Genomic DNA, 27948 nt, shown 5'->3' on the forward strand with positions numbered 1-27948 from the left:
TCCGTTCACCAAAGGGGAAGTCTCTAGCCCTTTTCGTTCCTGCAGAAACCTCAGCTTCTTCTGTCCAGTCGAAGCTTCTTTGCACCCGCAGCTGGCATTTCCTGGGCATCTGCCCATCTACGACTTGCTTGTGACTTTTGGACTTGGTCCCCTTGTTCCACAGGTACCCTAGATTGGAAATCCACAGTTGTTGCATTGCTGGTTTGTGTATTTCCTGCATTATTCCTCTAACACGACTCTTTTGTCCTTAGGGGAACTTTAGTGCACTTTGCACTCACTTTTCAGGGTCTTGGGGAGGGTTATTTTGCTAACTCTCACTATTTTCTAATAGTCCCAGCGACCCTCTACAAGGTCACATAGGTTTGGGGTCCATTCGTGGTTCACATTCCACTTCTGGAGTATATGGTTTGTGTTGCCCCTATCCCTATGTTTCCCCATTGCATCCTATTGTAACTATACATTGTTTGCACTGTTTTTTAAGACTATACTGCATATTTTTGCTATTGTGTATATATATCTTGTGTATATTTCCTATCCTCTCACTGAGGGTACACTCTAAGATACTTTGGCATATTGTCATAAAAATAAAGTACCTTTATTTTTAGTATAACTGTGTATTGTGTTTTCTTATGATATTGTGCATATGACACTAAGTGGTACTGTAGTAGCTTCACACGTCTCCTAGTTCAGCCTAAGCTGCTCTGCTAAGCTACCATTATCTATCAGCCTAAGCTGCTAGACACCCTATACACTAATAAGGGATAACTGGGCCTGGTGCAAGGTGCAAGTACCCCTTGGTACTCACTACAAGCCAGTCCAGCCTCCTACACCCCCACAGCATGCACCACCAGGAAAACAGTCGAGAAGGCGGCAGGATCAGCGTTACAAGGTCGCAGTAGTCGTCTTTGCTACTTTGTTGCAGTTTTGCAGGCTTCCAGCGCGGTCAGCAGTCGATTCCTTGGCAGAAGGTGAAGAGAGAGATGCAGAGGAACTCCGATGAGCTCTTGCATTCGTTATCTAAGGAATTCCCCAAAGCAGAGACCCTAAATAGCCAGAAAAGAGGGTTTGGCTACTTAGGAGAGAGGATAGGCTAGCAACACCTGAAGGAGCCTATCAGAAGGAGTCTGACGTCACCTGCTGGCCCTGGCCACTCAGAGCAGTCCAGTGTGCCAGCAGCACCTCTGTTTCCAAGATGGCAAAGGTCTGGAGCACACTGGAGGAGCTCTGGGCACCTCCCAGGGGAGGTGCAGGGGAGTGGTCACTCCCCTTTACTTTGTCCAGTTTTGCGCCAGAGCAGGGCTGAGGGGTCCCTGAACCGGTGCAGACTGGCTTATGCAGAAATGGCCACCATCTGTGCCCATGAAAGCATTTCCAGAGGCTGGGGGAGGCTACTCCTCCCCTGCCTTAACACCTTATTCCAAAGGGAGAGGGTGTAACACCCTCTCTCTGGGGAAGTCCTTTGTTCTGCCTTCCTGGGCCAAGCCTGGCTGGACCCCAGGAAGGCAGAAACCTGTCTGAGGGGTTGGCAGCAGCAGCAGCTGCAGGGAAACCCCGGGAAAGGCAGTTTGGCAGTACCCGGGTCTGTGCTAGAGACCCGGGTAATCATGGGATTGTCTCCCCAATACCAGGATGGCATTGGTGGGGCAATTCCATGATCTTAGACATGTTACATGGCCATATTCGAGTTACCATTGTGAAGCTATACATAGGTAGTGACCTATGTATAGTGCACGTGTGTAATGGTGTCCCCGCACTCACAAAGTCCGGGGAATTGGCCCTGAACAATGTGGGGGTACCTTGGCTAGTGCCGGGGTGCCCACACAATAAGTAACTTAGCACCCAACCTTTACCAGATAAAGGTTAGACATATAGGTGACTTATAAGTTACTTAAGTGCAGTGTAAAATGGCTGTGAAATAACGTGGACGTTATTTCACTCAGGCTGCAGTGGCAGGCCTGTGTAAGAATTGTCAGAGCTCCCTATGGGTGGCAATAAAAATGCTGCAGCCCATAGGGATCTCCTGGAACCCCAATACCCTGGGTACCTCAGTACCATATACTAGGGAATTATAAGGGTGTTCCAGTATGCCAATGTAAATTGGTAAAATTGGTCACTAGCCTGTTAGTGACAATTTGGAAAGAAATGGGAGAGCATAACCACTGAGGTTCTGATTAGCAGAGCCTCAGTGAGACAGTTAGTCATAACACAGGTAACACATACAGGGCACACTTATGAGCACTGGGGCCCTGGCTGGCAGGGTCCCAGTGACACAACTAAAACAACATATATACAGTGAAATATGGGGGCAACATGCCAGGCAAGATGGTACTTTCCTACAGCAAGTCTGGGGGGATAATGAGAAAAACAAGGCGGAGACAACCCCTCAGCCAAGTCCACCCCTAAGGTGACCAGAGTTGAAGTGACCCCCTCCTGGAGATATCCTCCATCTTGCTTTGGAGGATCAGGACCAATAGGGATAGAGATGTGCTCCCCTCCCCAGAGGGAGTTGGCACAAGGAGGGTGTAGCCACCCTCAGGGACAGTAGCCATTGGCTACTGCCCTCTAACACACCCCTAAATTTAGTATTTAGGGGCGACCCTGAACCCAGATCTTCAGATTCCTGACGACCTCATAAGAAGGACTGCTGAGCTGAAAACCCTGCAGAGAAGAAAAGGAGACAACAGTTGACTTGGCCTCAGCCCTACCGGCATGGCTCGCTGCTTCAAAGACCCTGCAACCGAAGAGTGACGGGTTCTGCTGGACCAGCGACCCCTGAAAAGCCTCCAGGGGACTGCCTGCATCACAGAGGACCAAGAACTCCAGAAGCGTGAGCCCCCACTACTCTGCACCCGATGCCCCCGGCCCGTGTCCAGAGAAACTAACTATCCAGAGAGGACCCCCAGGCGACTCCGACAACGTGTCCATCCTGGGCTGACCCCCCCCCGCACTCCCACGACGACACCTGCAGAGGGGATCCAGAGGACCCCCTGACCGCGACTGCCCAGGATGAAGATATCAGACATGGAGAATCACTGCCTCCGCAGCCCCCAGACCTGTGAGAAATTGACCACCGATTCAGCAACGACCAGCAGGTGGCCCTCACCCTTGCCCAGTCTGTGCTTGCCCGAGAGGCCCCCCTGTGCCCTGCCTGCAGTGCCTAAGTGACCCCCGGGTCCCTCCATAGAGTTCTATTGAGAACCCAACATCCTGTTGGCACACTGCACCCGGCTGTCCCCGTGCTGCTGAGGGTGCGGTTTTTTGTGCCTACTTAGGGCCCCTTCAGTACTCCTCCAAACCCCCCTGGTCTGCCCTCCGACAACACTGGTACTTACCTGCATGCAGACTGGAACCGGAGTAACGCACCTCCATAGGAGCCCACATTATTTTGGCTCCTGTTTGACCTCTGCACCTGACTGGCTCTGTGTTGCTGGGTGTTTGGGGTTGCCTTGAACCCCCAATGGTGGACTACCTATACCCTGGAGATGGAACCCGTAAGTGTGGTACTTACCTCTGAAACTGTACTGTACTTACCTCCCCCAGGAACTGTTGAAAATTGCAGTGTCCACTTTTAAAATAGCTTTTTGCCATTTTAATTAAAACTGTGTACAATATTGAATCTATTCAAAGTCTCAACTTTTACTATGCAAAGTACCTTTCATTTAATGTACCTACCTGCTAAATGAATCTTGTGGTTCTAAAAATAAGTTAACAAAAGAATACTTTTCTATATAAAAACCTATTGGCCAGGAGTTAAGTCATTGAGTGCGTGTTTTCACTTATTGCTTGTGTGTGTGTACAACAAATGCTTAACACTACCCTCTGATAAGCCTAACTGCTCAACCACACTACCACAAATAGAGCATTTGTATTATCTATTATTGCCTCTGTCAAGCCTCTTTGGAAACCCTGGACTCTGTGCACACTATATCTCATTTTGATATAGTATATGCAGAGCCAGCTTCCTAAAGAGGCGTATTGTGTGGTCAAAATTATGAAAGTTAAACGGAAGATATGGTGCCCTGGACGACGACAGGCAAGTTCATAAGCCACCTCTAACTATACCACTACCAATATGAGAAAAATTAAAGGAGTTGTGTTGCTAAGAGATGAACACATATGCAGGTCATGACATCATTAACTTCCTGTTGATGCCTCAAGTTCAGTGCTAATGTCAAGACTGGCAGAAATACACTGAAGGGTCTCTTTTCTCTGAGAGAGAAAAGTAGCAAGAAATATAACTATAATGGTTGCTTACATTGAACAACATCCCTGCATTGCTCTAACAAGTGGTGTTACTGTTACACAGGTCAGGGTTACTCATTTTATTGAGCCCAAAAGGGCACCACAAGAACTCATACCTTTGATCTTCAGCCATGGCACAGAACACTTCAGTAAGTGCTTTAAGCTTAATGAGTTATCTTAATGGGTGAAATACCCAGACTCACACCAGCGGTATGTTCAACAAAAGTAGTCATGCTGCAACCGCGGATCAACACTCTTCAGCAGCTGTGTCTGGGACATAGAAGATGTTCCTCTGACCTGAAATGCTTATAAAAAAGCCTCCTGTCCCTGCAAAAGGATCGACAGCCCCGGAGGGGAGAAGTGTATTGAGACCCAAGTGATGTTTGGGTCTGCCAGAAGAAGGCAGATTTTGGGGGGGGGGGGGGGGAGGGGGGGGGTCTCATCTGCATACTCCTGGTGTCAGCAGACGACACCCTCCTATTTGTGGATCCAGGCAGAAACTGCATATAAATGGTAGTCCAATGCTATTGCAATAAGGATTCCGAGTTCAGCTGACCCTGTGTCACTGTGACAGTCTGATCCTGTGTTGATTTAACTCACAGAACTGTCGACAAAGCAGAGCCTGTGCTGCTGTGATCTAGACTTCATCTGAAGACTGAAGCATGCATGTATGCGGCTGAGCCTGAAGACACCAAGGACCTACCACTTTCACCAAGGGTTTGTGGGCTGAAGTGGGGCCTGGGCAAAGCCTAGCACCCAACAGCTGGCCAGGGTGTGACAAGATCAACCCACATTGGGGCCACACAGACTTCAGATTACCCGTTTTCTCAACTCTGAGGGCTCTCTGTCATCTGTTTCCACTTCCACTCTTCAGTCACAACCCTGCTGTAGTTGGAAGAGGCTGCATCACAATCACAATACACAAGCCCTCCCAGAAGCAGAAGGGCAGCAGTATGCTGCCAACTGACTGCCACTAGAGAACTACATGCCCTAAGGACTTACTGTGATGAGGTAAAGACTGCATGAACTATGAAAGACTGAGAACACTGACAATTCACAACTGGCTGGGGTTTCTGCATGTGGGCCAGAATTCACACTTTTACCAATGCTCGTAAGTGATGAAACCACCCAGAACTAAAGGGAAGAGAACTGATGGGTGAAAACTAGTATAGATGATTGAGGGGCATCTAGCTCCAGCACCCGGTTCACTAAACTGAACCTGCATTTGCAGTACATAGTTTTGATGTGTATCAAGAATACTTTTCTTCTTTTGAAAGTGTTGAAGCAGATATGCTAATTAGAAATTATTAACGAATGTTTGTGTTTGATTAACTAGAAAATGATAGAAATAAGTTAATCATAGAGAAATTAATGTGCACATTTGAAAATGTACCCACGAAGAGTGACAGACCACTTATACGAACTTGTACCAAGTGATTAAAAATGTGAAATAATGAAAGAGTAATAATAACGTAGTAATATGTCATATTAAGATGTATAACGTATGTTTTGCATTATATTGTAGAATTAACTTAGCCGAAGTTGTGGCCTAGTTGTCAGGCCTCATGCAGAAGCTGAATTACTAGCACACAGTAGAAAAGCTGATGTATTGAACTGACCATTAACTGTGTATGGTATATAGTTTGCTTAGCTAGAAATGTCTGCAGTATACCGACGGACAGGAAATGATGGAACTAAACATGTAACAAATTTGGTATAAGACAGACTCGATGTACTTTCCCAGGACTCGAACAATAGAGACACTGACTGGAGAAGAAGATGCAACATTTTCAATACCTGATGAGCCGGGTGATGAGGACATCGTACAGCGAACCAATCAACGAACTGAGAACAGCATAATATTAGAATTCATAGATTTACAAAATTAATATTATTGGGTAGATAATAACTGGAGATTGACTGACCAATTAGTTATTGGGGGGGGGGGGGAACTGGAAATCTCTAATAAAATGTCATGACAGAGGGCTAAAACTTCAGATTTGAGGGGTGAAATGCTGATGCCAGAAGATGCAATTCGAGAATCTGTCATTGGGCTAATGCTCTTGAGACCCTGATGCGCTGCTGATCGATTGATGACCTGAAGACGATGACTGACCTTGTTGCTGATCCATTCTGTGGATAGGTAGCTATGACAATATGACTTAACTTTTGTGCCTTTCTTTCTAGGTACCAAATGCGCTGTTTAAATAGTTTCTCTCTTAGATGGTTTCCAAATTCATGTTCCAAATTGTTTTTGCATGAAGTCCCACATGCTAATGCTAATTTGGGTTAGGTAGGTTCCCTTGGGTGATGTTGACAGTGACAAATGATTGACTAACTGATTGCTGAACTCTACTATTAATGTTGATATATTCATGTTTGTTAGCTTACACTAAAGTACTAGAGCACGTGTTTTCTCAAGTTCAGATTAGGTTATTGGTGTTCACCAATGGATTAACTTTGAGATAATTGAATAAAGATTAAATTAATCCGATGGTTTAGAATTGTAACTAATAAGGAAATAAAAATTGTTAAAACGTTTATTGAGTTGTGAGTATTCATGAAATGTTGATATATAGTCTAATGTTTAATGAATCTCTTAGTGGTTATTGATCGATTACATTGATTGTTGATGACATTGGTCACCACCTGACTAGCATACTCCATGCGATCCAAAAGGTTCGACATATACGCGTCCCCTTGTAAGTTTACTTACTAAGGACCAGGCGCACTAGCAAAAGTAAAGCACTGGGTTGAACAATCCGTTATCGCACTGCTGTGGAATTGTTGCATTCTGAGGTTGAATACTCACACACAAGCTTCCAGAGATAACTTGTTACTGCTCACTACCCCCCAAAGTCAAGTGCTAAAGATGTTGTACTTGGCCCAATATATAAAGCAAAAATAGGACAGACCCCGGGATATCATAGGCAAACTACCCCAAACACTAAAGTTGAAGCCCAGTTGAGCCTACTTGCCCTTTGCCCGCTCTCTCCCCCCAAACAGGGTCTGGAAGTCAGAGTACAACTATGTCGGACAAAGTCACAGAAGTGCTAAAGCCGCAGCAGCAGCTTTATGCAGTGTTGATGTAAGTGTAAACATGACACTGCCCAAATGGCTCAGATCAGAATGTGTGGTGGCAGTGTCTTCATTAAATGTACTGGGAAATGTCGAGCATTGTATTAATAAACGTTCTGGCTGGGAATTCAGTCAAGTGAAAGCATTTTCAACATATCAAAGACACAAGATACTAAACAAGGTCAGCAGCAAACAGGAAGCAATCAAACAAGTGCAGAAAATGTTTTGGCACCGTTTATCTGCTAATTGTTTCTAGACAAACAGAAGCTCCCAAGCAGGAATAACATGTTAAAACTAAACAATCACCTTTAATGTGCATTTGCTCTTTGTTAAGTGAATAGGTTACTCCATGCTATCGTGCTGAGATGGGAGAACTTGATACATGTTATTGACTGTTTATATAAGATATTGTGCATGTTGAATCATGGAAATACCAGAATGATGTCAGAGGTTAAGCTCTTTGCCACACCCTTTGTTCCTCATCAGCTTCACAATGGCTCCTTAACATCTTGGGAAAGACCAAGTGAATGAAACCATACGGTTTCAGGCTTTTATAGATCCGATTACATACTGGGGCTTAGTCTGCCTGCATAGATCCCAGGTAAAGGAACCCAAAGGTGTGATATTAATGTCCATTCAAGGAACTATCAAATGATTGATGTCACAGGGTCTCTGACCTCACCAAACAAAGCATGACTCTAGAATTCTCATCGTTGGCGATTGCTGGGGATGCAGGAGTGGGTGAAGAAGACACTTCTTCCTGGTCACCAAGTGGCACCTTTAAGAGCATCCCACAACCAAATAGGGATAGGTAGGCGTGTGTGTGTGTGTGTTTTTCATTCTTGAGTGTTAAAAGCTGAGAGCCTTGGACTTTCACAAACATTAGCTCAGAGGAATAGCAGAATTAGTACTGGCCTTTGGTGAACAAGTAGAGAATTGCAACCCCAAAGAAAGCAATCTGAACTCCATGGGAACCAGGCATGAAAAGCTCCTGGCCAACAAACGACGAGATCTGTGCATCCCCTGAACATTTCTGGTAGCTGAACTGGGGACTAAATCTCTCAAGTGGTGCTCAATGAAAATGAGTAATGGCAACTTACGTACTCCACCACAATCACATCTGCTGGGCCTGTTGCTCCATAGAGCACATTCTTCAGTGACACCTGGCACGTGTAACTTACTGGTGCTAAAATCAGGGTCAGTGCTGGTCCCGCAATCATCCCATCAACATTGGTCCCCGCACCAGTATGCCACAGAACACTGGCCGTCTTGCTCATCTAATTGAGATTAAGGTGCCCTATTGCAATTGTGCCCACAGGAGGGGGGCCCCCTCGCCCAATGCCCTGGCCTCCATGGCATGGGGTAGCGAGGCACAGGTGAGTGCCCCCTTTTATGGTCCCAGCTGAAGGCACATTCGGCAGGTTTCTCCTGTGATCAAGCCACCTACCCTCCTGCCCATAAAGAAGCACCGCAGGGCTCCGATTGTCCTGCAGTTTACTGCCCCAGCAGTGTTACCCCTCTCAGCTGAAAGAGGTTCCTGCAGGCGGCTGGAGGGAGGGGCTGCACCTCAGGAGGGGTCTGCATAAAGCAGCGTCAGGAACTGGGCCACCTATAGAGAAGCAAACCGCCCTGAATGTCAAGTTGAATGCAAGTTAGAGGGGCATTGTGTGTTCCCTTTCTGCCCAGGGATGGGAACAACTTTTATTGACTTTGTAAAGAAGGATCACGCTTCTGAGGATGCTGCGCTAGTTAGGCTGTCTGATGGTGGTTATAAAAGAAAAAGTGGAAATCCGAAATGTTTGTGTTTACGGTGTTTAGGTGGACATGCATGATACTGCTTGAAAGCTACAAGCATTGAGCAGCAGGTGGATGGAGCTCACCCAAGACCGTGTGAAGGGAAAGCGAGAAGATCCTTGTTGTATAGGTGTTACTGTTGTTGTAGTTCAGCTGTCACAGCATGAGCTCTGCTCGTGCTGTGACGTCTGCTGCATGCTTACATCATTAGGTTCTCTGCAGCAGCACGTTCTGTTTATTTTCAATAGCGTGTGTTGTCTCTGATGAGAATCTCGTGAGTTTCAGTTTGTTTCCTGGTTGTTGAAGCTGATGGCTCGTGTGCAGGCAACATGTTGTATTTTGAATGGCACAACCGGTTTTGAAAATGTAAGTGTGACATCGGTTGGCCAGTTTTCTCCTTGTTACCTGTGCTCATGTCATGCTGGTTGTGAGCTCCTATTTTGAGGCAAATTAAAGAACTTTTTCACAGGAATCCTGCTTGGCCAGCCTCAATTTATTTCTATTTCAAGGCACTTGCAACATTTGGCGACGAGTTTTCTTAATTTTTTCGGTTTGCCTTAAGTTTATTGGAGCTCACAACTGCATCGTTCCTTGTTCTAAGTAATTAATGAACGGAATCGTTTTTTGAGGACACATCTTGTTTGCTGAGTTGCAGTTGGTTTTGTTCCTGCTGTTGACTTTCAGAACAGCCTGTCGTGTGAAATCCGGGAGTTCTGTGCAACAAAATGAAGTCTGTTTACCTTTCAACCTTTCTTGGATGGTTCCTGGTGTTTCCTACTGGATTGCTCTGTTTGCTGTTTTCTCGTGGCTGTGAAGTGACACCTGAATGTAACATTTTCTTATCAGCCCTTGAACCTTTCTGAGTTGTCCATGCAGTGTTAATTCTTTCACTGACAAGCATCCTTGTAGCACAACTCATTTCTGGTCTGTTGGAACTTCTGGAAAGGACTCTTTATTCCAGTGTTAATTACAGCTTCAAGATTCAACACAGTGATGAGCACAGCATCCTGTTGGTAACTGTTTATGTGCTTGCACCACGGTGACAGGCACACCTTTAGCAACTTCAAGTTTTAAAAGACTTCTATATCAGTAGTGTTATATTCAGTGCCATGAAATTTGGTTTGTGTTTAATTTTGACATTTTAGTTTTACAATGTTTGCAATTTAAAATTATCACAGAGTGGCTATTGGTTGGGTCTTAAAGGGAACGAAAAATAGAATTTCTAGCTAGAATGTCGTATGAATCTGCTTCTAACTTGGCTACTATTGCTCCATTCCTACAATGTCCTGGAAAACCTCATGTTAAATGGCCTATTTGGTTACGTTCATTTGAGAACTATCTAGTTGCTGTAGGTGCTGATGGTTTTCCACCTAAGCGTAAAGCTGCCATTTTATTTAGTCACCTGGGGCAAGAAGGCCAACAAGTGTTTGATAATTTACCCAAAGTTATTCCATCTGAAGAAGCGGGTGGTGATTGGAATGAATTTGCAGAAGCTATTGCACGTCTCCAACGTAAATTTTGCGAAGAACCAAGTGTCTTGTTAGAAAGGTTTAATTTTTTTTTTTAAAAAACAGGCAGCAGATGAGTCTGTGGAGGATTTTATTTCAGTGTTGAGATCTTTAGCTGTCACATGCAATTTTGGGTCTGCATTAGATACGTATTTGCGTGATCAATTTGTTTACAGTTGCTATTCCAAGAAGATTCAAGAGAGATTATTAAGTTGCAGGGATCCTTCATTAAGTGAGGTGCTGATGTTAGCTAAAAGTATTGAACGCTCTATTGTTTCAACTCAGGTAATAACTCAAGAATATACCAAATCATCTTCAGTGCTGGTAAATTCAGTTAATGAAGGAGAGCATGTGGATTATGTTGGTCTCAAGGGAAGGAATGTTAAGCCTTTTGTTAAAAAAACGAATCAATATTGTTTTAGGTGTGGTTCTAAATCACATTTGAGCAATTTTGCGCAATGTCCTGCTATAGGTAAACGCTGCACTAACTGCAAAAAGGTAGGACATTTTTACAGTGTTTGTAAAAGCAGTAAAAATTTAAAAGTACATAGCATTGAAGTAACAGAAGACGAGGATTTATTGAGTTTATCTAATATGGTACTGAACTTAGATACTGGCACTTGTAAAAGTGAAGTAATCAAAGACCCTGTTTGCCAAGTTCTTTTAGGCAATATGATTTCTATCAATATGACATGTGATTCAGGGGCACCCATCACAATAATTTCAGACACTTTGTTTAACTTTCATTGGAAAGGTAAAGTGATATTAAGTAAACCAGATGTACACCCTAAAGCTTATGGGGATCAAGATATTGATCTGTTGGGATATTTTGAAGAACAAATCACTTGTTTGGGAAACAGTATTTGTACTAAAGTGTATGTGGCTATTAAAGGAAGGAATATTGTAGGTTGGCGGGATTTAGCCAAGTTAGGCCTCATGCTTGTGCCTGGAGCAGATTTGCCTGTGAGGATATGTAACATTCCTGTATCCATGGTCCAAGTTCAGGAGAAAAGTTCAGTAAAAGAGATTTGTGACGCTTACCCTGAGCTCTTTAGTCACTCTATTGGTTGTTTTAAAAATTACACACACACTATTAGGTTAAAAAAGAATGCAATTCCAGTAATTCATAAAGTTCGCCCTGTACCCTTTACCATCAGAGCAGAATTAAAAAGGTTATTGGACCAAATGGTAAATGAGGGTATCATTAAACAGGCAGAATCTTCTGAGTGGGTCAGTCCCATTGTGATCGTTCGGAAAAAGGATGGGGACATAAGACTCTGTGCTGACCTTCGCACATTAAATAAAAACATTGTTGTTGAATGTCACCCATTGCCCAAGGTGCAAGACTTGTTAGCTAACATTGGTCATGCACGTTTTTTCACACTATTAGATCTTAAATCAGCGTATCATCAAATTCCGCTCGATCAGGTGTCACAAAATCTCACCACTTTTATAACACCATTTGGTGCTTTCAAGTTTACAAGGCTACCTTTTGGCCTGGCTTCAGCTGCCAGTGTCTTCCAAAGGTTGATGGACACAGTATTGGAGGGTATAGAAGGAGTTCAAGCTTTTCAAGATGACGTACTCATCTTTGCAGAAACTTTGAATGAGCACAATAGAATTTTAACCAGGGTTTTTGATAAATTTAGGGAATTTGGAGTTACTCTTCGGTCTGATAAATGCAAATTAAATGTGCAAAATTTTGACTATTTGGGTCACATGGTTACCCCAAATGGTATTTCTCCCAAATATTCATTAATTAAAGCTATTCAGGATGCAAAGCCTCCCAGGGATAAGGATACCTTGAGATCTTTCCTGGGCTTAAGTGAGTATTATTCACGCTTTGTGAAGGGATATGCATATATTGTGCAGCCATTAAGGAACTTGTTAAAAAAAGGCGCCAAATATATTTGGTCTGATGAGGTTGAGGAAGCATTTCAGAATGTCAAGAGATTGATAATATCAGCTCCAGCATTATCATCTTTTGTTTCTGGAAAGAAATGTATAATTACTGTGGATGCCAGTCAAGTTGGTCTGGGAGCTGTACTATCGCAACGGATTGAAGGCAAGGAAAACACTATTGCTTTTGCTTCACGTGCACTGAATTTGGCAGAGTCACATTATAGTACAATTGAACGTGAAGCACTAGCATGTTCATGGGCAGTGGAAAGATTTAAAAACTATATCTGGGGCACACAATTTGACATGTTTACGGATCACAAGCCGTTAATTCATCTCTTGAATGGAAATGGAACGGGGAAAGCGTCGTCACGTCTAGTGAGATTGATTTCAAGGTTGCATGAATTTGATTTTGTTTTGAAATATATCCCTGGAGGTAAGAACGTTAGAGCAGATTGTTTGTCAAGGTTACCAGTTTCGGATGAAGTTGTACTAAATTCGGAAGAAGAATGCGTGGTGGCATCTATAGAGGACATTTTACATAATACTGGGTTACTTTCGCATGAAAAATGGATAGAGGCTTCTAACAATGATCCTATTTTTTCTAAGGTCACAACTTATATGAAGGACGGATGGCCTCGTGAGAGAAATGTGGAGATGTCATTACGTCCCTATATTCAAGTGTCTGAAGAACTATCATTGGTGTCTGGTGTATTAATGCGTGCTGACTTGTGTGTCCCTCCAAGTTCTTTAAGGGAACTACTAATTGAAGAAGCACATAAAGGGCATTTGGGCATAAGTAGCACCTGTAAAGCTCTCAAACAATTTTATTGGTGGCCAGCAATGGAATCCCAAGTGGCCACTTATATTGGTGCCTGTGCTACTTGTCTGGTCTCAGATAAACATTGGAAGTTGCAGGAGACACCTCTACACAACACTCCTTATCCTGATATGGCATGGGAAAAAGTGGCAATAGACATTGCAGGCCCTTTTGAGTTGCTTCCATCTAGTCAAAGGTATATGATGGTTTTAATTGATTATTTTTCTAAATGGGTGTATATTGATTTTGCTACAAATCCAAATATGGACACTGTAATCACATTTTTGCAGAAGATATTCAATATTGAAGGTGCACCAAATGAAATAGTAACAGATAATGGTACACATTTCACTTCACACAAAATGTATGAGTTTTTATCTCAGCATCACATGAAGCATAATAAAGTGGCTCTTTATTCCCCTTCATCAAACGGTTTAGTGGAGCGTATGAACAAATTCTTAAAGGAAGGTGTTCAAACCGCTTTAGCGATGGGTCAGGATGTTAAAATGTTTTTAAAAGAGAAAATTTGGTCATATTTAACCACTCCTCACAGTACTACTGGCGTTTGTCCTTTTGTGTTATTACGCAAAAGGTTGCCCAGATTTAATATGTTACCTGATTGGATTAGAAATTTGAACAAAGACAAATTTGAGGATTTATCTAAAGTGGAAAGTTCAGTGATTAAAAAACAAAATCGAACAAAAGAACTGTTTGACAAGAAATTTAGAGTTAAATTAGTGGATGTTCAGGTTGGAGATTGGGTTTTAGTGAGAGTACCGTCTAGGGTTAAAAAGGGAAGTTCTAAATTTTCCTTACCTGCCCACGTTGAGAAAATTTCTAAAGGTTCTGTGTTTTTGTGGAACAAAGGTTGGTGGAGCAAGAGAGACATTGTTAAAATTTCTAAAGAGCAAGCAAAGAAAATATTGTTCGTCAGATCAAGAACAACAAATCAAGAATATAATTTTGTGGGTGATCAACAACTTATGAATTTCTCTCAAGTTGATTTGAGTAGGCCAACCTTGGAAACACAATTGACGGAAGGTTCAGAAGTTTTGGGTCCGTGTGATGAGGAGAGTGCCTCTTCTAGGCAATCATTACATCAACCTTCTTCAACAGTGAAAAGTAGAAATTCTCGCAATGCGTCTATGCCTGTCAAATTTCAGGACTATTATGTCTCTTAGCTTTAATGCTTTAAGTTATAAGTTCTGCACTGGCTTCTTAGTAATTGGGTAAATGTAATGACAATATGTATATATGTTTATGTAGTCATTGATTTATTTTATTTTAATATTTTTTCTTTTGTATTAAAAGGGGGGGGGTTGTATAGGTGTTACTGTTGTTGTAGTTCAGCTGTCACAGCATGAGCTCTGCTCGTGCTGTGACGTCTGCTGCATGCTTACATCATTAGGTTCTCTGCAGCAGCACGTTCTGTTTATTTTCAATAGCGTGTGTTGTCTCTGATGAGAATCTCGTGAGTTTCAGTTTGTTTCCTGGTTGTTGAAGCTGATGGCTCGTGTGCAGGCAACATGTTGTATTTTGAATGGCACAACCGGTTTTGAAAATGTAAGTGTGACATCGGTTGGCCAGTTTTCTCCTTGTTACCTGTGCTCATGTCATGCTGGTTGTGAGCTCCTATTTTGAGGCAAATTAAAGAACTTTTTCACAGGAATCCTGCTTGGCCAGCCTCAATTTATTTATATTTCAAGGCACTTGCAACAATCCTATTACACGGACCCCCTGTGATTTTGAGGGACATATGGGTACGGTACATACGAGATTGAAGGGGAAAGAAAGGTGAGATACGTTTTGGGAGATGCTCTGTATAAACCTTGAGCAGACAGGGAGAGGGGAGGAGCCTGCGAGCTCCCTTGGCCCCGGCGGCCGCGCTCTGCTCTCTGGGGTGCGGGGTGTGTTCTTCCTCCGCCCGAGGAGCCGCAGGCCCGTCGGGTGTCCGGCGTGCTCCTCTTCGGGCCGCTTGTTTTTCCCGGGGAGGGAGACCGGTTTCTTGCCGCTTTAAGGGGAATATTCCATTCTCCCAGCCCGAGGAGACGGCCGAGCCGGGGAGTCTCGTGAGGAGATCTGCGGGAGCTCCTCCGGCTGAGACGCTCCGGGCCGCCGGGGAGTCTCCCTGAGACCCCCGGGGGGGGGGGTGTGAACGGACCCCGCTCCCAGAGACCCCCGGGGGGGGGGTGTGAACGGACCCCGCTCCCTGAGACCCCCGGGGGGGGGTGAACGGACCCCGCTCCCTGAGACCCCCGGGGGGGGGGGTGAACGGACCCCGCTCCCTGAGACCCCCGGGGGGGGGGGTGAACGGACCCCGCTCCCTGAGACCCCCGGGGGGGGGGGGGGTGTGAACGGACCCCGCTCCCTGAGACCCCCGGGGGGGGGGGGGTGTGAACGGACCCCGCTCCCTGAGACCCCCGGGGGGGGGGTGTGAACGGACCCCGCTCCCTGAGACCCCCGGGGGGGGGTGTGAACGGACCCCGCTCCCTGAGACCCCCGGGGGGGGGGTGAACGGACCCCGCTCCCTGAGACCCCCGGGGGGGGGGGGGTGAACGGACCCCGCTCCCTGAGACCCCCGGGGGGGGGTGTGAACGGACCCCGCTCCCAGAGACCCCCGGGGGGGGGTGTGAACGGACCCCGCTCCCAGAGACCCCCGGGGGGGGCGTGAACGGACCCCGCTCCCTGAGACCCCCGGGGGGGGTGTGAACGGACCCCGCTCCCAGAGACCCCCGGGGGGGGGGCGTGAACGGACCCCGCTCCCTGAGACCCCCGGGGGGGGGTGTGAACGGACCCCGCTCCCAGAGACCCCCGGGGGGGGGTGTGAACGGACCCCGCTCCCTGAGACCCCCGGGGGGGGGGGGTGTGAACGGACCCCGCTCCCTGAGACCCCCGGGGGGGGGGGGGTGTGAACGGACCCCGCTCCCTGAGACCCCCGGGGGGGGGTGTGAACGGACCCCGCTCCCTGAGACCCCCGGGGGGGGGGTGTGAACGGACCCCGCTCCCTGAGACCCCCGGGGGGGGGGTGTGAACGGACCCCGCTCCCTGAGACCCCCGGGGGGGGGGGGTGTGAACGGACCCCGCTCCCTGAGACCCCGGGGGGGGGGGGGTGTGAACGGACCCCGCTCCCTGAGACCCCCGGGGGGGTGGGGTGTGAACGGACCCCGCTCCCCCTCACGCGCCTCCGGCTCCCTCAGGAGCGCCACTCCCGCGCACTCACCGGCCCCGCCTCCGCGGCCTGCCTCTCGTGACGTCGACCGGCTAGCACACACCTTACTGGCTACGGGCGCCGGCAGCTTCAGCCAATCGTCGGCGGCGCTATCCAGCGTCGTTGTGTAACCCAGAGTTTTAAAGCATCACGTGACATGTCGAGTGGGCGGAGCGATAGCAGGAAGGGCGGCGACGACGCTAAGGGCTGTAAGGGAGTAATTGCATAGAATAGGCGGAGTCGAGAGCTGCAGCGAGGCGGGCCAACCGACGGGACCAATCAAACGCCGGGGGCGCGGCTCGAGGTGGGATCGGCCACGCCCCTGTAGCCGCGTGGAGCAGCACAACAGAGGGAGCCGCTCGGCGAGACCAAGAGGTACGAGAGAAACGGGGGCGCACGGGTTGGGTTATCGAGCACACGGGTCGGAGTATAGAGAGCGGCTAGAGCGAAGGGGGGGCTCGGGACAGAGCCTTGAGCTGGTGCCTGGGCGAGGAGGGCGGAGCGTGAGACAAGCACTAGGGGTCCCTGGCCGGTGGGCTGCTCCTAATAGTTTCCGTGAATTCTGGGACTTGTAGTCGTCTGGTACAATGGAAGTAACAACAAGACTACAAGTCCCAGAATGCAGAAGGGGGGTGTGGCCTGCAGCAGCGCCTCGGGCGTGCACCTAGGAGACTTGGCGCAGACCCCGGGAGGGCACCGAATCGAGACTACATTTATATGTCTCTTACTAGCCCGGACAAGACGTTGAAGGGCTTTGCAGCGAGTAGCACGCATGATCACAGAGTGAGCGGCTGCTCTTCTCCAACCCCTTCCGCGCATGTGCCCCAGCGCTGTGTCGTTCATTAATGAGTTCGATGTGATCATTCGAGGGGGTGGTGCGAGAAGCACACGGTTGATGCAATGAACAGATACTGTTAAGTTGCAGGAATATGGTTTAAACGAAAGATATTCAGATATGTGATTTATATATACACACACACACACAAACGAGGCAAGCAAAGGGTATCCGCGATGCAGCGGCATTCATAATAAATATGGGAGGTAAACATTGAAATTAAAATTCAAGCTCCATCGGTCAGTCGGGATTTCTAAAGTGCAGCACATCAGCGAGGGTCTCAAGGAGCTGGTCACTCTCCGTGCAAGGTTTTACAAACATACCAGGGGGTTGTAGCATAACATGTAAGTATGTGGATCCAAACCTATAGAAAAAACACATTTTAAATTATACTGTAAAGGATCGAGGCTTTTAAATCTTTCTAGGCACTTTAACTCCCAAGAGGTGACATACTCTCCTTGCCGCAAAAAGACAACCCCACTGCTTGTTGACGCCCCTTTATGAGTGACCGTAAAGGATATCCCCGTACTTGTCATTACCAGTTGACTTTGACAACAGCACTTAGAAAGCACTTGTGCACATCACCCCTCTGTAGATGAGTTATGAAAACTTGCAGTCTCGGAAAGGGGACCTGTGTGTACCTACTTCAGCAGGACATTAAATACTAGGAAGTATTATTGCAGCATTATGCACACAGTGCATGGTACACCATACGAGCTACGCATATAAACATGTCATGTAAACACTCACTAACAATATTTAACGAGGCACTTGATAAACACGTCGCAGCGATCATCATTAGTAAATGCAGTGCATAGTTTGTATGACGTATTCATTACCTGGTTCAGAAGGGTGGGGGTAATTGCTGCCCAACACCCTGAGGAGCACTGGCTCACACAGACCATACACCATGGTCGGCAGAATGAATGTGTTTTGCGGTCACGCCATAAGTCTCTAGTATTAACCGTGTCTCGTAGTTCTATGTGGCGTCAAGTCACCCGTTCTAGCCCGTCATTTCACCTTCTGATGGGACATAGGCTCAGAGTTCAAGGAGGTGAGAAGTCCTAGCCTTTTTCCTAAACCGTACCTGTGACTACGGCGCATAATGCAGCTTTGGTACTGAGTGCTGTGATTCAAAAAGTGCACTGATGATGTAAGAGCATCAGTACTGGAGTAGGACCTGATTGAGGCCAGGGTGTAGGTGCCTTGGCACTCTTTTGTAGTAGAAGGCACCAAGTGCTACAGGTTCTAGAGCACTGAAAGTTGTGTAGATCAATGGCCTCCTGCGAGGAAGGTTATGATTTTGCAGGGCTTGGGGCATGCACGGTTGAGGGCTCTTATTACCGTACATCTTTGGAGGAATAGGATTCTTTTTTGAAGAAGAGATAGCTGCACGTGCACACAGTTATCATTCACTCTTGTGCCCATCACTGGGTGGCCTATGTGTGGGATTTTCCAGTGTTCAGGTAAGGTTTCTGACGTTATTTATCCATATACTGAATCCCAGCCTTGTTTGCAATTGAACTGGAAGCACTAACCAACGTCCTCTGGCAGGGCATACATTATCTTAAAGTTAATGTCGCCCCACTTTACCTGTCCCTGTGCGTTGATGACACGTTACCATACCTGAGAGGTGAGGCAGTGACACGTGGGGGGCTTTTGTAGCCCTGGAACAGTTTGGAGCGTTGTTGGGATTGTGAGTGTTTTTTTTATTTTTATCTCTTTATTAATGTGGAGAACATATACTCCTATACATTTCAGCATCAACATCGCTCTTGTCATTATTATCTATTATACTTAAGTTGGGATTCTCTGTTAATTGGAAAAAGTCATATGCGAATCCTGTCTTAGACTTGAGTGGAGAGATAAGCCTTCAGCAATAGGGAGCTCCCTGTGAAGGGGAACTGGTCATGCTCAAGTACCTGGGCGTCCGTATTTATCTGACAGAGGAACCTCTACTAGATGGCCCTGTTGTTGCAGCAGTCGCGCCTCTGCCACAAACCGCTATATTTTGGCAAACACTCCCACTGTCAGTGCTAGGCAAGATGGCCTTGATAAAGATGATCATTCTCCCCCGGCTGTTATATTTGGTGATGGAGCTCCTGATACCGAACCGCAGGAGCATTTTCAGGGATATAGATACCCAACTTCTGCAGCTCATTTGGGTACCTTGCAGGAAGAGAATTGCTCTTGCGACATTGAGATTACTCGCCCCGGGTGGGGGGTCTCAGCCCTTGAGCTCTATTTCTGATGGCTCTGCCGTATCAGAGCCCTTGGAACATATTGCACGACTGGGTAACTCTAGGTCTGCGTATGCTGGGAGATCTGTATCCAGATGGTGTATTTTGCAGCCCTCACAGAACAGTGTGGAGTGCTGTTGACTCATTCTCTCTTATATGGTGCCCTCACCGCAGCGAAGTGCCTGTGGTGGTATGGTGGGGCGCCCATGTGCATGCAAAGAATCTGTGAGGTTACTGGGTGACTGAATGCAATATCATTCCTTTACTGAGCGCTCTTGGACCAGTCAAAGAGTAGCCTGGAGGAACTTCAGGAGAAGTGGGCTTGTGACCCCGACCGGACCAGGATAGTAGACACCCTCCCACAGTATCGCTCAACGCGTGATTCAGTCTCACACAATAATATTGCATGAACTTGAATGTTCCTGTGTGATCACCAGGATTCATGGGTTCAGGTGACCACCTAGGTGGGGTTCCTCGTCCACTGTGAGTATTGTCTTTAGATTACTCTCACACCACCACTAAAGGCATCGGCTACACAGGCCCTGCCGTTGCACGTATATCCCTCGTGTGGATATTTCCGATCAGTATCTCTCACAGCTTCTGGGTGCTCCACCTCACCTTCCCTTCAATATTTATGCTGTTCTGTGCATATCGTGCACATACTGGATTTTAATGATTAGGATTGCTGAATTACCTTTTGCTTACTTGTTCCAGCTGTGCATTGACTATCTCATTACCTTGCGCAGAGCTTCTCCATCAGGTTCATTTTCTTCTGTGACTTCTTGTGTGATCTTTGGCAGTTCTATTACCTATACTCTCTTCACTTACCCACCCTGCCACTAGACCTTGGCAGACCCTTGAAAGACTCCTTTTGCCACATCGGCAATGAGGTGAGCGAAAGAGCGGCCAGCACCAAACAGAATCCCCTGGGTCCTTAGTTTTGGAGAGGAAGTGCTACTGGGTGAGGTCTGTGACCCACTTTCCTAGCAGAAGTAGGTTTCTGGTTGTCAGCATACATTGGGAGCTTTAGCTGGGACGTGGGGAGGCGCTGAGCAAGAGGGACATGTTAAATGAAGGCACAAGAGCGGTGTTCCCTGAGGGGTTCCACGTGGCACTCTGGACAGTTCTAATGAGCCACCCTGGCTGTTGGATTGGTTAGAAATGATTCGACCTCTGCAAACCGGCTCTTACAAGTAAGATTGTTCAGTACACCTGAGGGGTTCACGTAGAGGATGCAGGACTGCACTCTGAGCCCTCTACAGGGTGTGATCTGGGGGTACACACAGGAGCAAGAGGGAGCAACCCATAGGTGTGTGTGGGCTTTACATAATGAGCCCATAGAAGCGGACACAACAATTCAAAGTGTGTGCCTGAGGGGTCCACCCAGGAGCAGCAGAGAAGCGAGCCATAGGAACACACACTGCACAACCAGCTCTCACAAGAGTCGACACTCGGCACGCTGACCAAGTAACGACTGCCCCCAAAAAGGAGTGCACCTTCTTTCACTAGTTGTGATGTACTCTTCACTAAACTCTCACCTGCTGCTCTTTGGAAGACTTGTGTGATTTGCAGTTGTCTGAGTGAGTAAACCCTGATGATTGTAATTGTATTTCTATAGCGCTAAGTACTCCTGATGTAGCGTCGAAGCACTTTTCAGCAAGTAGCATGCTACTTTGGAACCCAAAAAGGATTAGTGGTGGATTAGTACAGGGAAATATGAGGTAATTTGAGCGGAGGACATTTGAGTCTGTTAGTTGGATTGAATAGAATAATGGAGGGATGGGGAGGGAAGAGTCTAGAAAGTGTTACTTGGGAGATCATAGTAGTACAATGAGGTAAGTGCCATTCTGTAGGTGAAGGGGAACCCCGACCCCTCCCTTTTTAATGACAAAGTGCGATAACGGCACACATCAAAGAATAACAACAGAATTATATCGGAATAATTGATAATTAATGATTGGGGCGCAGTGCTAAGTTTAGCAAGAAAAACCAACACCCTTAGACGCCAGCTGCCACAGAAACAACACAATCGGGTCATTTTAAAATAGATGGAGGCGTGCCAGCAACAACAGGTAAAGGGAGTGAAATACATTTATTTTTTTAACCTTCTGAGACGTTTACTCTGGCGACGTGGATAAAGATCGAGGACTTAATGTATTTAAATGTGTTGTTGGTAAATGCTTGCATTGATTTCATATGTGTTTATTTCTGTCTTATTCTAACCTGATTCTTAGGAGCTGCGCGTTCAGCTACAGAACAGAGCATCTCTTCAACCCCAGCGTAGGTCAGCGATTACTTTGCAGCTGCTAATCATACCCCCCCACCCCCCATAGGCTACGGTCCCTTTCCTCGACCCCCAGGTGTGGGGCTGGGGGTCGTGTGTCATGTTAGTGCTGGATTCGGGCTCCCAGGACTCCAGGCAAAGGTTTGAAGTGGGATTATTTTACACAGTACCGGAGAATTATTTCTTAAGACTTTAGAAACCACTTTTATTTTACATAATTATTGTAAAATGTCAGGTAGTGCTAGACATTCCCGCTAGGAAGGGATGTGCTTGTCACCTGAAGCCCCCCCTCGACCATGCAGCACTTCTTTCAGCTTGGTAGGGGATGTCCCCATCTGAACATGTCACTAGGGCGCGCGGTGGAACTTGGGTAGAGTTCTGTCTATTGTTTTCTGTCCACATAATGTGTTTGCTTTATTTGTCTGGTAGTGAAGCGCATTAGAGGCTTCTCATCCAGTGGCTCTTTGTGGAAGGTGCTTATGAAAAGGTGATGTTTAAAATAGTCCCCGGTGTAATATGTGACTCTTTGTGATTCTAGGCCGGGCGCCTGCAGGTCCCAGTGTCCAGTCTTCAATGCAGGACGAGATGATTGGATCCATCACATTGTGACGGTCTCCAGCACATTCCCGAGCACTGTGACACCACACCTGCGGTGACCAAGACCCTTCACACAGGAGGCCTCCATCACAGATTCCTCCTGCTGAGGCAGAGGGATCATTTGGAAATAACTCAAAGGTGAAAAACAGATATGGCACCAAGAACATCCAAGCCAATAAGTGGCAAAGTGACCCCGGCACCAGTGGTCGGGCAAAAGGGAACCCCAGCAAAGAAACGCAACGGGAAGGGGACCCCAAAAAAGATCCCATCTGCTTTGGTGCAAGTCGGGAAAGGCGGCAGCATGACAGCCAAGGCCAGGAAGATGGCGGCAGGTATGAGTACGGAAAAGGCAGTGAAGGTGAAGAGTGCTGCGAAACGGAAAGCAGAAGGGATGCCGGAGGAGGCGGGCTCTGGAAAGAAGATTAGAGCTAACGAAGGGAACCCAATGACATTCCAGGCTTCTCTTCCATCACGCAATAAGAAGGGAGAACTGGTGTTTGAAGGTAATGAGATCCCATCCTGCCATGGTGTGTGTCTGTGTGTGCCATACTGAATCCCTTGGGGGGCATTCATCTTATTTATGTTTTTACAATATTTGTATGTTCTCACTCAAGCACATATGCATCTTACAAGCCATGCTTCTCCAGGTAGTAGCAGACGACACCTAAATCCACATCGACTGGATAACGCCCGAGCCACGAGGACTCAGACAATCCTCATCAAATATCTAGCCCAGGCATCATTGCATGAAAGTCAGTGTCTGAGGTTGGAATTCCAGCTTCAGCACTTGACCAAAAAATGTAGAGAAAGACCATTAGTATTTGCAATATTCAGGTGTTGTCCTCAACTGGAATCCCAGAGTATTCTGGTGCTTGCAGTGAAATTACTATGGGGGTTATTCTAACTTTGGAGGAGTGTTAATCCGTCCCAAAAGTGACGGTAAAGTGACGGATATACCACCAGCCGTATTACGAGTTCCATAGGATATAATGGACTCGTAATACGGCTGGTGGTAAATCCGTCACTTTTCCGTCACTTTTGGGACGGATTAACACCTCCTCCAAAGTTAGAATAACCCCCTATGTGTATCTTTCTAGAGCTTTTACCTTGACTATTAGAGTCTGAATCCAGTTTGATACTGCAATGACATAACAACACTGGAAATACAATAGTTGTCTCCAAAGGAAACCTTGGCTTCTCCTTTGCTCCCCTCCTCAGCCCAGGTATCCGTAGACTGTTGAAAGCGCCGGAGTGGCCGGTGATGGCCTTCCATCTCACCGCCTTCTCCTGCTTCTCCACGGTATCCACGATAGGTGGGAGGTGGTGGGAGCACGTGTGGTGGTCTGCAGCCTCCATCCACCATCTTCCCTGTCAGTCGCGGCTTCTGCAGAGACCCATTGCTGGTGGGCGATGGTAGGACACAGAGGCGCGTCTCTGAGCCACTGTCAAACGGAACAGTTGATGGACGGAATGTAGAACAAATCAAACATTCACCCCCAGTCACAGATCTGGGTTTAATCCATCTGTTCTTTTTGCATCTGAGCCACCGTCAGCAGCTTCGTAAGAGCTTGGTGGGGCTAAGTGCAGTGAGCCAGTTGTTGCCTTTTCTTGTAAATTGAAACACAAAACAATGACAACTTTCAGCAGTTTCTGACAATTATTTACAGACAAATGTTGAAATGTGTGGCTCAGATGTATTGGTCCATGAGGCTTTTTAACAACAGTTCTCATCGAAGTCGGGTGAATGCTTTTTTTCATTTTGTTTTGACAGCCATTTTTCTTGACATTTCAGTCTGGTATTTAACACTCTGTAGTATATTTAACACCGGTCGAGCCATTTAGTTCAATTGAAATTATTTTTAGAATAGTGGCTATAGCTGTAATTAAAGATGGGGAAGAGTCAAGTCCATAGTCCTTTGTGGTAAGATAGTGTGGCGGGTGTACCGGGAAGAGGTGATTTGAAATGAATGATAAAACGAGTGAACTGAATTGTTGCCGTTGGAGCAGTACTACTCCTTGCTGAGAAAACGAGTGCACAGCAAATACAAGGAAATGCAGTGGAAAGTAGGAGTTGGGGCCGGTTTGTGTTACCTGTATATTTGGAAGTCCAAATGGTCTGGCCTCAAAACATAGATAGAGGCTGCTGGGTCAGATGTGCATCGGGTCCACATGTCATCTAGAGGCTGCTGGGTCAGATGTGCATCGGGTCCGCATGTCTTCTAGAGGCTGCTGGGTCAGATGTGCATCGGGTCCGCATGTCTTCTAGAGGCTGCTGGGTCAGATGTGCATCGGGTCCACATATCTTCTAGAGGCTGCTGGGTCAGATGTGCATCGGGTCCGCATGTCTTCTAGAGGCTGCTGGGTCAGATGTGCATCGGGTCCACATATCTTCTAGAGGCTGCTGGGTCAGATGTGCATCGGGTCCACATGTCATCTAGAGGCTGCTGGGTCAGATGTGCATCGGGTCCGCATGTCTTCTAGAGGCTGCTGGGTCAGATGTGCATCGGGTCCACATATCTTCTAGAGGCTGCTGGGTCAGATGTGCATCGGGTCCGCATGTCTTCTAGAGGCTGCTGGGTCAGATGTGCATCGGGTCCGCATGTCTTCTAGAGGCTGCTGGGTCAGATGTGCATCAGGTCCGCATATCTTCTAGAGGCTGCTGGGTCAGATGTGCATCGGGTCCACATGTCTTCTAGAGGCTTCAGAGTCAGATGTGCATCTGGTCCACATGTCTTCTAGAGGCTTCTGGCTCAGATGTGCATCGGGTCCACATGTCTTCTGGGGGCTGCTGGGTCAGATGTGCATCTGGTCCATATGGCTTCTAGAGGCTTCTGGGTCAGATGTGCATCTGGTCCACATGTCATCTAGAGGCTGCTGGGTCAGATGTGCATCGGGTCCACATGTCTTCTAGAGGCTTCAGAGTCAGATGTGCATCGGGTCCGCATGTCTTCTAGAGGCTGCTGGGTCAGATGTGCATCGGGTCCGCATGTCTTCTAGAGGCTGCTGGGTCAGATGTGCATCGGGTCCGCATGTCTTCTAGAGGCTGCTGGGTCAGATGTGCATCGGGTCCACATATCTTCTAGAGGCTGCTGGGTCAGATGTGCATCGGGTCCGCATGTCTTCTAGAGGCTGCTGGGTCAGATGTGCATCGGGTCCACATATCTTCTAGAGGCTGCTGGGTCAGATGTGCATTGGGTCCACATGTCATCTAGAGGCTGCTGGGTCAGATGTGCATCGGGTCCGCATGTCTTCTAGAGGCTGCTGGGTCAGATGTGCATCGGGTCCACATATCTTCTAGAGGCTGCTGGGTCAGATGTGCATCGGGTCCGCATGTCTTCTAGAGGCTGCTGGGTCAGATGTGCAGGCTGCTGGGTCAGATGTGCATCGGGTCCGCATGTCTTCTAGAGGCTGCTGGGTCAGATGTGCATCAGGTCCGCATATCTTCTAGAGGCTGCTGGGTCAGATGTGCATCGGGTCCACATGTCTTCTAGAGGCTTCAGGGTCAGATGTGCATCTGGTCCACATGTCTTCTAGAGGCTTCTGGCTCAGATGTGCATCGGGTCCACATGTCTTCTGGGGGCTGCTGGGTCAGATGTGCATCGGGTCCGCATGTCATCTAGAGGCTTCAGAGTCAGATGTGCATCGGGTCCACATGTCTTCTAGAGGCTTCTGGCTCAGATGTGCATCGGGTCCACATGTCTTCTGGGGGCTGCTGGGTCAGATGTGCATCTGGTCCATATGGCTTCTAGAGGCTTCTGGGTCAGATGTGCATCTGGTCCACATGTCTTCTAGAGGCTTCTGGGTCAGATGTGCATCGTGTCCGCATGTCTTCTAGAGGCTGCTGGGTCAGATGTGCATTGGGTCCACATGTCTTCTAGAGGCTTCTGAGTCAGATGTGCATCGGGTCCATATGTCTTCTAGAGGCTTCAGAGTCAGATGTGCATCGGGTCCGCATGTCTTCTTGCATCAGTACTCTCGAAGACTGCAAAGTCTGGTAGTCTCGCTTCAGTAGAGTAAGTTGTACGTTTGTCTGGCTAGGTAAAATGTGGTACCCATATTTGGTGTTTTTTCTTTTTTTAGTGAAGCAGATGGGTCGATATCCCAATACAGTTTTGGACCATGGTTAGCGCACTGAGGAGTGTTATCATAAAAGTGTGACAGACGATATTGGGCCGTTTGCAATAGCAGGTCAATATCCCAACATTACGTTGTGCCACAACAGTCAATTTATTAAAAATATGCAATGAAATATAGGCTTGCAAACTTCTTGTCAGCAGAATGTACATTCCAGGCTCTAGAGAAGGTAGTCAGAAAATAAACTGTCAAGTGATTGGAAGCTGCTACCCTGAAGAAATACCCAGAAGGTGACAAAATGCCACAGGGATTGAGGACTTGTATGTTTGTACCAGTTAACACCACAGAGTTTGAAAGAAAGGGGAGGAAAGCCTGAGACTAGCCTCCCACAATATGATCCCCCATCTTATTGAGGTAGAAGAAAGTGAATCTGAAAACTACAAACAGAAAGCAGGCAAAATAAGCAAAACAATTTATGAAAGCAACTGGTGGGGATATTCTGAGCAAACAATCCATAATCATGTATGGAGTCTTTCAGGAATGTGAAGACAATCACAAGAAAGGATATGAAACACCGCAGAGCCCGCGTAGGCCGAGAGCTAGGTCGCGTGTGTGTAGTAAATCTCCGCTGAGAGATACCACAACGTTCCCAAATCTAGACATTAGCTTCAGCCAACCACCACTTCTCCCTCGCCGGACACCGAGCCACCAGGTAGTGCAACGAAGGAAGCATGAACCTCGAAAATACAAGTATATTCTTAAGAAGCACACAGCAGCACCCGTGTACCTCTCAGACGTTAAATGAAGATAGCAATAGACCAGGTACAACAATAGAAAACAGACCAGGAATGAACTGAAAGGTCTTAGGAACCAGCCTTCAGATCCAGACCAGGACACACAAAGGGGAACAGGAACGGCCCTTTGGAAAAAAAACAACCCTAACTGTAAACCTTGAAAATACTGACTGCGACACCACTGAAATGAAATATCAAACAAGGGACTGTCCTGCCCCAGGGCGTCCCGGAACTTGGTAGAGACGTTTTTATAAATTTATTAGAAAAGTAATAAGCTTTGTATAATTAAAGTTAATATTTTCCTTTAAAGACAAAGCTATGAAAAAAGCACCACTACCAAACTTAGAGATATAATATTGACTTCCATGAACTAGGCGGGTGCCCACACAGTAACTACTCCAACTAATGCAGTCCTGCCAAGTGCAACGCATGTCGCGTTAGGGTAACACAATTTAAGTAAAGTTCCAGCATGACCTCATGTTCTGTAATTTGTCACGCAAACAAGAAGAGAAAGGTAAGCGGGACATCACTTATTCCCTGGATTGCTGTGAAGATGTCAAAGAGCACCTAAAGTG

The 27948-nt window shown here is 46.9% G+C and overlaps 2 protein-coding genes across 6 annotated transcripts in view; one reads left to right on the plus strand and one right to left on the minus strand.

The window, feature by feature from the left end:
- The window catches only part of LOC138260632 (mitochondrial ornithine transporter 1-like), a 153952-nt gene extending 137265 nt beyond the window's left edge, over nucleotides 1–16687 (minus strand). Inside the window, exon 1 of one of the 3 annotated variants that reach the window (XM_069209179.1) lies at nucleotides 16614–16687. The gene's annotated coding sequence lies outside the window, so the exon portion shown is untranslated. Of the gene's footprint in view, nucleotides 1–7626; nucleotides 9226–16561 lie in introns of those variants that run through there. The other 2 variants (XM_069209177.1, XM_069209180.1) reach the window with 2 other exon arrangements.
- A 14-nt stretch (nucleotides 16688–16701) lies between these two features.
- The window catches only part of LOC138260668 (uncharacterized), a 69172-nt gene continuing 57925 nt past the window's right edge, over nucleotides 16702–27948 (plus strand). The window contains exons 1-2 of one of the 3 annotated variants that reach the window (XM_069209181.1): nucleotides 16702–16924; nucleotides 22447–23008. In XM_069209181.1, coding sequence (XP_069065282.1) covers nucleotides 22657–23008 — 352 coding nt within the window. In that variant the 5' untranslated portion in view covers nucleotides 16702–16924; nucleotides 22447–22656. Of the gene's footprint in view, nucleotides 16925–21888; nucleotides 21909–22446; nucleotides 23009–27948 lie in introns of those variants that run through there. The other 2 variants (XM_069209188.1, XM_069209182.1) reach the window with 2 other exon arrangements.

Source organism: Pleurodeles waltl, chromosome 2_1 (genome assembly GCF_031143425.1).
Source record: "Pleurodeles waltl isolate 20211129_DDA chromosome 2_1, aPleWal1.hap1.20221129, whole genome shotgun sequence".
NCBI classification, from domain to species: domain Eukaryota; kingdom Metazoa; phylum Chordata; class Amphibia; order Caudata; family Salamandridae; genus Pleurodeles; species Pleurodeles waltl.